Below are 10,448 nucleotides of genomic sequence, written 5' to 3' on the forward strand. Positions count from 1 at the left end.
TAGATTACTTTGTGCCTGAATGGATGGTTGCTTTTTAGCGCTGAACAAATCCTTGCGACTCAGCGCATCGGCTCTTTTGACGGCATCCTCAACAATGCGGGGTGGGTATTCCTGCTGGATCAAAGATTCGCGGAGTTCTGCGCAGTTTGCATAAAAGTCTGACTGCTCAGAGCAAATTCTTTTAAAGCGGAGCGCCTGACTGTACGGTATACTGGTTTTCCAATGTTTAACATGTGAACTTTTGAAGTGAAGATAATGGTGCCTGTCTGTAGGTTTCCTGTAAAGCCTAGTGGTTAGTTTGTTGTCAGAGATGCAAACTGTGACGTCCAGAAAGTTAACGGTAGAACGAGAGTATTCATGCGAAAACGAAATAGATTGGTGAACAGTGTTGAAATCAGCTATAAAAGATAAAAGTTCATTTTCACTATGGGGCCAAATAAAAAAAATGTCATCTATCAATCGCTTATAATAAAGAGGCTTTAACGCGCGGTTTCTCATAAAATCATTTTCCAGAACAGACATGAAAAGGCTAGCGTAATTAGGTCCAATGCGAGTGCCCATTGATGTTCCACTTACTTGAAGGTAGTGGGAACCATCAAATTCAAAATTATTAAGCTGTAAGATTAATTTCAGGAAGGTAGCTAATGTATCACTTCCAATGGGCTTTTCATCAGATAATTCTTCGTACGCTTGAATTGCTGCCTGGATGCCATCGCTATGGGGTATATTGGTATACAGTGAAACCACATCTAATGTCACGAGCACGGAATTATCTGGTATCACGAGTTCATCAATGTCCAACAAAAAATGATTTGTGTCTTTGAGATAGGACGAGAATTTACATGGAAGGCTACTGATTATTACGTCGATTGATTTGATTGATTTGTGGGGTTTAACGTCCCAAAACCACCATTTCATTATGAGAGACGCCGTAGTGGAGGGCTCCGGAAATTTTGACCACCTGGGGTTCTTTAACGTGCACCCAAATCTGAGCACACGGGCCTACAACATTTCCGCCTCCATCGGAAATGCAGCCGCCACAACTGATTATTACGTCAACGTAGCGGGAAAGTTGCTCCGTAACAGTGCCAATGCCCGAAACAATGGGGCGTCCAGGACAGTTTTCTTTATGTATTTTGGGCAGCAAGTAGAACCTGCCAGGGACGGGACTGAGCGGGATGAGGGAGCGTACTGCCTTGTCGCCTAATTGATTAGCTTTTACGAGATCGTTGACGGTATCTTGGACAACTGCTTTAAACTCTTCAGTGGGATCATATTCTAGGTGCTTATAAAAAACCGGATTGTTAAGCTGTCTATGGGCTTCGCTTATATAATCCGTTTTATTCATTATAACAACGGCACCACCTTTGTCGGTTGGCTTTATCACGATATCACTGCGTTTAGCCAGTGATGAAATAGCTTTCCTTTCCTCAAATGAAATGTTTGATTTAAACGGCTTTTGCTTTTCGTAGGCTTTAAGCACGTCGCGTTGGACGGCTTCAATATCCATATCTAGATATTTGTCACGTTGGGCCGGAAGGGTCCAACGGTTGTTGTTAAACACAACTGGCTGCCTGTCGCTAGTGGACGGATGGTCATGGAAATATTCTCGTAGGCGCATGTTACGTGAAAAATTCTCTAAATCCTTAGCCAATTGAAAATCGTTATATCCACCAGTTGCAGGACAAAAGGTGAGGCCCCGTGACCAGATGCGGAGTTCGTCCCTATTTAGACTTACATGCGAAAGGTTCACTACGTTGGTGGAAGGCGGCGTGCTATTATCCAGCTCAGGAAACGAGTTTGTCGGGACCGCCGTTATTACCTGTTTTGGGAACAACGAGCGGTCCACGCCATCACGGAGCAACTTTTTACATTTGTTGTCGTAAATCTCACTTAGCTTCTTCACTTTATACCTTTCCAATTCAGCAATTTCATGCATACTGAGGTCAGCACTCGCGTACAGTTGTCGTTCCGTGTTTAGAGAGTCTTTTACAGCATGCTGGTAATGGTTTTGAACAGTGCGGGTAAGATCCAAAGAGGCTTTTGTAAGGATTTCATGCCATTGAGCGATATTTTTAGCGGACATATGACTTGTGGCTGCTTTTATAGAAATACAAAGTCCCCTGGGTGCAACACGAGCCGCTAAATATGCACTGAGGGTTGAAACATGCAGTTCATTTCGGATGCGCTTTTCCACGGTTTTTCTCAACTTTAAGAAAGCATGGGAGGTATTCGCCTTTCTGGCACAAGGCTCACCTAGTCAGTTTGTCGCTTTGTTTTTCGGTCTCCGAGTCTTTCGGGGACTGGTCCGCGTAGTGCTTTGCGTTGCTGGTTGGGGCGGTCTAGGTCGTAGTCTGGTTCCTAGTGGACGCTGATCGGGTAGAGGGCCTGGTTGATTGGTTGGCGGGCTGGTTGGGGACACGGTAGCGGAAGCCAGCTGTTGCACTGAAGGGTTCAAGTCCGTTGTACCTTGCACGGGAGCAGGGAGGCTTAGGTGCTGGGTCGGTTGGTTTGATGACAGTCGAGTTCCTGGCGCAAGCGGCGCTGGTGGCGAAAGTTGTGATGCGGTTGCAGTTAGGGCAGGGAATTCACTGAGACTAGGAAAGTTTGAGCCATTGAGCGGCTGGCTTGCTGACCGCCGAGAGCGCATTGGCTCTATCGGCAGGCAAGAAGCCGTGTCTTTCCAAAAAGAAGAAAACGCATTTGTACTTCCAAAACGCAGTCTCTGGAGATGCGTAGCCATTAACGCGACGCCCTCGAAGCTGGGATGGATGCCATCAGCAGCGAGAACGCGAGCGAAGGCAACCATTCAAATCCATGGTCGATGAAGTACACGAAACTGGAACGCCGGCAGAAGTTTTGCAGTAGGCTATTGAAAGTGCAGGCCTCGCGATTGCAGTGACGAACAAGTCCATCATTTCGCTGGCCATAACCCTTTGTATCCCATGCTGTTCGTAGGCACAACAGCAAGCGTTTATTGGCTGACTCTCTATTAAAATGTCCCAAATAACACAGAAAAAAATATGTGTCCTTCAACAAAACCTTATTTATTGAAGAAAAAGAACGTACACATATGTGTACGCTAGGAACACGAAGTCACTCAGTGTGGAACCTTTCAAAGCAGTTTGCTGGTCCATCTTTTTCGACGCACAGGTACACCTTACACTTCTTACACTGGAGCCTTGTTCTCCGTGAACACTGCGGTAGCTTGCACCTTGGGGCACTTTTCTGCGGCACTTTGACAGGCAGATGATTTGTTGTTGTTGTTGTTGTTCTCCTATCGTTAGTGGCGCATACCCACTGTGGGGGATTGGCCAAGAATCGAGTGGCTTTAAAATTTACTGTTCAGATTTAGAATGATAAAAGTATAACAGAAAGATTACCGATAGCCTATAGACAAGTGTGGTGCTTAATGTAATGCATAGAAATATTTACATAAACAAATTTATTCTTAGAATAGAGCATTAGTCTGATTTTATACGTATATAATTAGGTGAACATGTTAACATAATGAAACTGGTTAATTAGTCAACCTATTAGTTTCATAAATATAGTCCCGGACGGCCGCGCATACTGTGCCATTACAGAAACCAGAAATGGAAGCTCCAAAAGACAAAATGACAGGCAGAGATAAGTCCATACCAATGCCACGCAAAGGTATTTCTAATAGGGTTTTTTGTAATGTGTTAAACCGCCTGCAGGTCAAAAAGAAATGGTCTATTGTTTCCAGTTCATCACATAATGCACACAGTGGCGAAGGTGCCTGAGCAGACCCGTGTTTATAGAAATTTAGATTTGGTACCCGGCAACGCAGCCTTGTGATAGCTACTTCTTGTTTTCGAGTGCGGCAAAAGTCTCTTCGCCAGGGATATAATAAATGGCGATATTCTGTAGAGTTTGTTAGTGCTGAACCTTTAAAGACTTGCATAAGCGTACGTCTGCGGAATCGAGCAGCAGTCACATAAGCGGATGATGGACAGAGCGGTAGAATTGGTTCGCTGATTGACGACTTAGCTAAGGAATCTGCTATTTCATTAAGAAACAAACCTTTATGTCCAGGCACCCAAACTAATCGCACTTTTCTTAAATGCGCAGGTACTAATGCACGGAACGCCTTTGTTACGTGATTATCAGCACCAACAGAAAGTGCCGCACAAAGAGATAGAGAATCTGTTATTATGACAGCTGATGTAATTGCTGTATCTAACTTGCGTAAGGCGAGCACTACTGCCAGAAACTCAGCCACAAAAACGGGTATGAAATCGGGTAGTCGAAGGGAATAAATCCAATTTAAAATAGGGCTGAAAATACCAACCCCTGACTTTTCGTCGTATTGCGATGCGTCTGTAGCAATAATAACGTTCGTTGTAATACGGCGCAGGTGATCTTGGAGTAAACCATCCAAAATATTATGGGGAAGTAATTTGGCATTATTAGGAAAAATGTCGTCGAATTGAATTTCTACCTGGGCTGAATTATAACGACTCGGCATGATGTCGCATATACGTACGTTTAGAGGCTCCAGTAAATTTTGCACAAATATAATTTGTGGCGTGTGAAATCGCGGCCATCTGGCAGCAAAAAATGATTCCGGGGTGGGAATAAAGGCTGTTTCTGAATGTCGTAATGGTGATTCATAAATTCTTAAGAATGTCTGAACAGTCAGAAGGCGAATTCGACAAGAAAGCGGAGGGACTCTCGATTCGAGATATAACACATTGTTGGCGACTGTTTTGGGAAGGCCAAGGCATAAGCGTAAAGCTTCTCTTTCCAGAAGAATTAGAGGCCGCAACTTGTAAGCTGGAACTCCAGAGAAAAGCACACAACCAAATTCCAAAATGGGACGAACATACCTGCGATATATCATTAATAATGTGTCTCTTCTCATACCTATGCGGTAGTTACTTAGCCTACGTAATATGCCAATGGCCCGCACACCTTTTCCGGCGATATATTTGATATGATATCGCCAGTTAAGCGATGTGTGATAAATTACTCCAAGGTATTTAACAGATTCCACCTGTGGTATATCCTCATGATGGTAAGACAGAGAGATGTTCACAGGGTATTGCAGCGGGAAAACAAGGAGGGCACATTTACTTGGATTAAGTAAAAAGCTGTTGCCATCGAGCCAGCTCTCCAATATATTAAGGTAAGTCTGCAGCCGTTCATATAAGGTCTGAATGTTATCTGCCATTGCAAAAAATGCGATATCGTCTGCATAAACATAAGTTGTTATATCCTGTTTACGTGGGATGGTGCTCATTAGTAAATTAAATAGCACCGGGGAAAGCACCGAGCCTTGCGGTACTCCCCTCGTTTGGGTGTGAGTAGATGATGAAAATCCATCTTTAAAACAATAAAATTTCCTGTCTGCGAGAAAATTGTGAACCAACGCTACTATGTATGATGGAAAATCAAGGTATTCTAATCGATCTATCAAAATACAGTGCTCCACGGTATCATATGCTTTAGCGATGTCTAAGGTAACTAAAGCAGCATATTTTTTATGTAGCCGAGCTAATTGAAGCCTACTTTCTAAGTCAACGTGGGCATCCCAAATTGAACAACCAGCCCTGAACCCAATTTGACAGGGACTTAGAATAGACCTCATGGTAATAAGTTCATTAATTCGTATATTGATGATTCTCTCAACCAATTTCACTAAGTTTGATGTCAGTGCGATCGGCCTTATGTTATCCAACGTGTATGCATCATTTTCATTTTTTAGCAACAATACAATTTTGGCAAGTTTCCATTCTGGAGGTATCTATGCATTCCCCAAAGAGTAATTCACTAGTTCTAGCAAAAGATTAGGCGATTCCTGGAGTAAACATTTCAACATAGAGTTCGTAATCCCATCTGGTCCGGGAGCCGTCCTCGGTAAGCATAATACTGTCTGATTCAATTCAGCTAAAGAAACTTCTGGAAATTCATGCAAGTTTACCAGAATGGACTGAATAGCCAAAAAATTCGCAGTGAAGCGGCGTTCTAAACCTTGCGCTATGTCTTCTAGAGAGGTGTTCATTTCTACCGGCGTCAAGACACATGACTGCAACGTTAAAAGTGCTGGTAGTACTTTTCTTGTCCGAAGATAAGCGAACAAAGCACGCTTATTCTTTGATTTAGAAAGATAATCAAAATGTCTACTCTCGTATTCTTCTTTCGCGCGGTTCACTGTACGCTTAAATACGCCAGCAAGGAATTGATAGTCTTTCCAGTTTGTTGGGCTCTGATTAAGAAGAAGTTTTTTCCAAGCGGCTTTTCGTCTTCTATAATCGCGCGTACACTCATCGTTCCACCAACGAGAGGAGGATCGTTTATTGGATGGAATAGAAAATTCAGAATTTTTTCTAGATCCCTCCAGCATTGAACCTATCGTAGATGCAATCTCCTTAGTACTGGCATTTCCAAGCTTGGAAATGGCAGAACGGAGGCAGGCTTGAAATTTGCTTTGGTTGATGTATGTGCGTTTTGGCTGATCTAAAGTTATTGTTGGACAAGTAATGTCAAAAACTACAGGAAGATGGTCACTGTTAGTTGCCGAATCCAGAACAGCCCATGACAAAATCTTGATTGCATTGGAGCAAAACGTTAAATCCAATACTGAGCTAGTTTGACCTCGGACAAATGTTACATGACCTTTATTCAGACAGGAGAGGTTGTGATCAATAGTCCATTCCCACAGTCGCCTACCACAAGAATCTGTCCTTATACCCCAAGACAAATGGTGTGAATTAAAGTCTCCTGTGAGTACAATTTCCTTTCTACATGCTACCAAAACGCTGTCAAGATAACGCGTGCTTTGCACACCGGAGGGGAAGTAGCAATTTACGATTGAAAAAGGGTGGTATCCGGGGAGACACAAGTCTAATGCTAATAATTCGCAATCGAAGTCTAACATTCTGAAAGAAATTTTCGCTTTATGGCATAATTTACTTGATACAAGGATCATTAAACCACCACCACGTGATGGGCGATCTAATCGAAAAGAACGAAAACCTGCAAGATGGAAATTTTTATCTGGTGTAAGCCAAGTTTCTTGGAGAATTATAATATCAAGATTAAAATTATTGCAAAAGTAATGTAAGTCGGTTGAGGCTGAGAATATAGAACGGCAGTTCCACTGCAGTACCCTCAACTGACCTATGGTGTTGAGCGCACCGCAGAGGCGCATGTCGCGCCCTTGTTAGCATCTTCACGCGAAATAGCTGATTCATTCCGTTTAGATTTGGACTTGAGATCGGTGAAGATAGGGGATCTGGTACGTTTATTACTTCGTATATCGAGTTCCATATCTGTATCAGTACTTGTACTCGGCCGAGGCGAATGTCGGTCCAAGTGCACCTGTGTTCCTGGCTGCTTAGCCTTGCCTGCAGATGCAGAAAGTTCGTCCATCACTACATTGCGTAGCTGTGTGGCGTCACTAGTAATGTGTAATACTGCAGGTTATGTACTAGTCTGTACTGTTTGTCCAATCTGGCTTGAAAGAATTTGCACTAAACAGTCGGAAAGGTTAGATATTAGTTTATCCATTGCCTTACTCACTGCCTTTTCCACAGCAGTTTCAATAGCCTGCGATAGGGTTGAGTCCATACTGGAAGTGCAGCGCGCTGTTATACCAGAGTATCCAAAAGCCCTGTCTCTAACTATGTCAATGGCTTCCCTTCGAGAACAGCGGCGGCGGTCAATAACTTCCAGGATTTGAACCTCCCGGGAACGAGCGGAACAGTCAGAGTTGTCGGCGCAGTGACTGCCCCCACAGAGACAACACTTTTCCACTGTTGCAGTACAATTGCTTGAAGGATGACTCTCTCCACAGGTGCGACAACGAACGTTAGATTTACATCCTCGCGCACTGTGGCCGAATCTCCAGCAGTTCTTGCACTGAATCGGACGAGAAGCGAGGGGTTCTACTCGGAAGATCAGTGGCCATAATTTTATTTCTGATGGGCATTTTGTGCCCACAAATGTCGCGATAACAGATTCGGTTGGTACCCTCTGGTTGTCGACTAGGCGATTACACCGGTAAATTGAAATTACGCCTGCTCCAGAGAGCCTGTCTAGGGTCTCAGCTGGACTCAGCTTGGAGTCGACTCCCCGTACAAGGCCTTTGGTACATGCAAGGTGAGGCGGAATAAAAGCACTCACCGGGGTAGCAGCAAAGGAGGTGCATTTGAGAAGATCCTGCACGCAGGTCTGATCCGGCGACCTACACACGATACCTCCTCGCCCAAATGGGCGCACATCTGTGATGGTCTGGAAATGATTTGAAGTTGTCTTGAGTTCCTTTTGAACCACCTGAGGGTTTGAAAGTCTGATGAAGCCTCCATTTGTAGGTACCAGTGCTACGGGAATGCTGTCGATACCACTGCGGAAAAAGGAGTCTAGCGGTAATTCATTAGACGGCAAGGACGCTGGCCAGGCGGATCGCGCCTGGCCAGGAGAAGTAGTCGACATGAGCACTGGAGATATGGTTAGACTCAGAAACAAGCTAGAGTCGGACTCTAAGACAGAAATTTAAAACCACTCAATCCTCAGCCAAGAACACCCCAGTAGGTTGAGCGCGGCACCAGCTACTGCAGGAACGGTCGAGGTTCCAGAAGCGAGCGTGTCTCGATCAAGCTCGGCGGTGGAATAATCGGGAGCTGCACAAGCAACTGCAGGAACGTTCTACAGATGATTTACCCCATCATACCTGACGGAAGTGGGTACATCCGAAGCTCGGTTCGACAGCCAATTTTCGGTCAGAGTACGGTCATGGAGGGGCGCTTCGTGTGACTTTTCCGACTTCATTAGCCCAAAGGCGACCTGAAGCTTGAATTCTGCGAGCTGGATTTCCGAATCCTTTACGGCGCGGTACAACAATCAGCTGTTCACAACAGCAAGGTCTAGCAAGTGAAAAATGATCCTCTTGTACCACTTCTTCGTCTTCAACTCATTGCGGTAGAAAGAAAGCAGCTGGTCCGCTCTGTCGACACCACCCATGCTTTGGTTGTATACTCTTACCAAGCTTGGTCGGGAAACTTCGGTGTATGTTTTTGCTTTTTTGTCGTATCGCCGGCAGACGCCCACAGGACCTACACTATGGGTATTCGATCCAATCATGGCGCTGCGGTTGTCATGCCAGTGACAAATAATAATGCCACTGTCCTTTTCTGATCGCAAATCAAAAGATCCACGGCCTTCCCCCTTCAGGCATTTTTCGGTTTTTAGGGGGCAGCGTCCAATTCTGCCGTTTCTCATGGTTGCTGTGCATCCTAATCCGCGACCCTTCATTTCAACTAGAAGATCTGCTGAAGCGAAGAAGTTGTCACAAAATATTTCTTTCCCTTCACAGCCCTCAGAGAGTCGCACAAAAATTTTTCCACTTTCTCCGATGTCATTTGACAAATCCGTTGGGTCAATGACTAAATTGTCTCCGTAAAGCTCAATTTTGTACACATAGCCGGATCTCCCAGCCAGTGTCCACACTTTGTAGCCCCACTTTCTAGGCTTTTTGCTCATGTACACCTTGAGGCTGTGTCGGCCTTTGAATGGTACTATCATTTCATCCACGGCAAGGCAATCTTCCATTTTTGCAGCACCCTGGAAATTATAATTCAGCCGGCTGAGCAACGGACGGACCTTGTAAAGCTTGTCGTAGCCATCTTCTTCCTTTTTCTTCTCGGTGTCGTTGTTGCACGCGTGGAAAAGTGAGATCACTTCGTCAAAGCGATTTCTTGGCATGCAGTCCGCAATGTGGGATTGGCGCAATAACCGGGACCAGTACATGCGCCTGAATGGCATGTACACTACAGACATGTAGAGGATCATACCGAGCAATTTCCTCATTTCTTCAAGCGTCACAGGTTTTACTCTCGTGCGGTTGCTCTGGACCCGGAATCGATTTGTTTCGAACGTCAGATGTTCGATCAAATCCTCATCTACCAGCTTAGTAAACATACTCAAAGGCGTTTTAGCCTCTGCCGCAGAGACTCTTGGACTTAGAATGCTAGTAGGAAAGCCTTCGTTGATGTCAAGGTCCTTCTTTACCCAGTGCCAGGTCTTTTTTATCTTGTTCTTCACAGTAGTGGACTCTTCGACATCAAGACCGTTGGTGTCTGACAAGCTAGACGAATCTGTCCCACTACAATGTTGACTTGCGGTCCTTTCCGCCTGGTCATCGTCGGAGCTTTCCAAATCGGAGCATTCGCTCCCACTTGGCCAGTCGAACAAAATTCCCTGGATTTCGGTGTCCGTTAATCCACGCCTGCAGAGAGATATTGTGTTGCATTAGAAACCAAAATTTTTGTGGCAAACCGCGGCGTTTTATAAAACGAAGCGAACGAAAAGCAGCCCCACAGACCAATCCGTGAAACTCAGGAGCTCCGTATTCCTGACGGCAACATATGTGTACGCAACACAGCACGGACGAAAAATAAATACTTCTAATGGGTTTTTCCTAG

At 44.8% G+C, this 10,448-nt stretch overlaps 1 protein-coding gene across 1 annotated transcript; it reads right to left on the minus strand.

Moving 5' to 3' along the window:
* Positions 1 to 3,218: 3,218 nt before the first annotated feature.
* On the minus strand, positions 3,219 to 10,247 carry LOC119169634 (piggyBac transposable element-derived protein 2). Its single transcript, XM_075890979.1, has one exon. It carries the CDS (start codon positions 9,943 to 9,945, stop codon positions 8,869 to 8,871), a length of 1,077 nt encoding a protein of 358 aa, XP_075747094.1. The 5' UTR covers positions 9,946 to 10,247; the 3' UTR covers positions 3,219 to 8,868.
* Positions 10,248 to 10,448: the final 201 nt, after the last annotated feature.

This window comes from Rhipicephalus microplus, chromosome 3, assembly GCF_043290135.1.
Source record: "Rhipicephalus microplus isolate Deutch F79 chromosome 3, USDA_Rmic, whole genome shotgun sequence".
Lineage (NCBI taxonomy): Eukaryota > Metazoa > Arthropoda > Arachnida > Ixodida > Ixodidae > Rhipicephalus > Rhipicephalus microplus.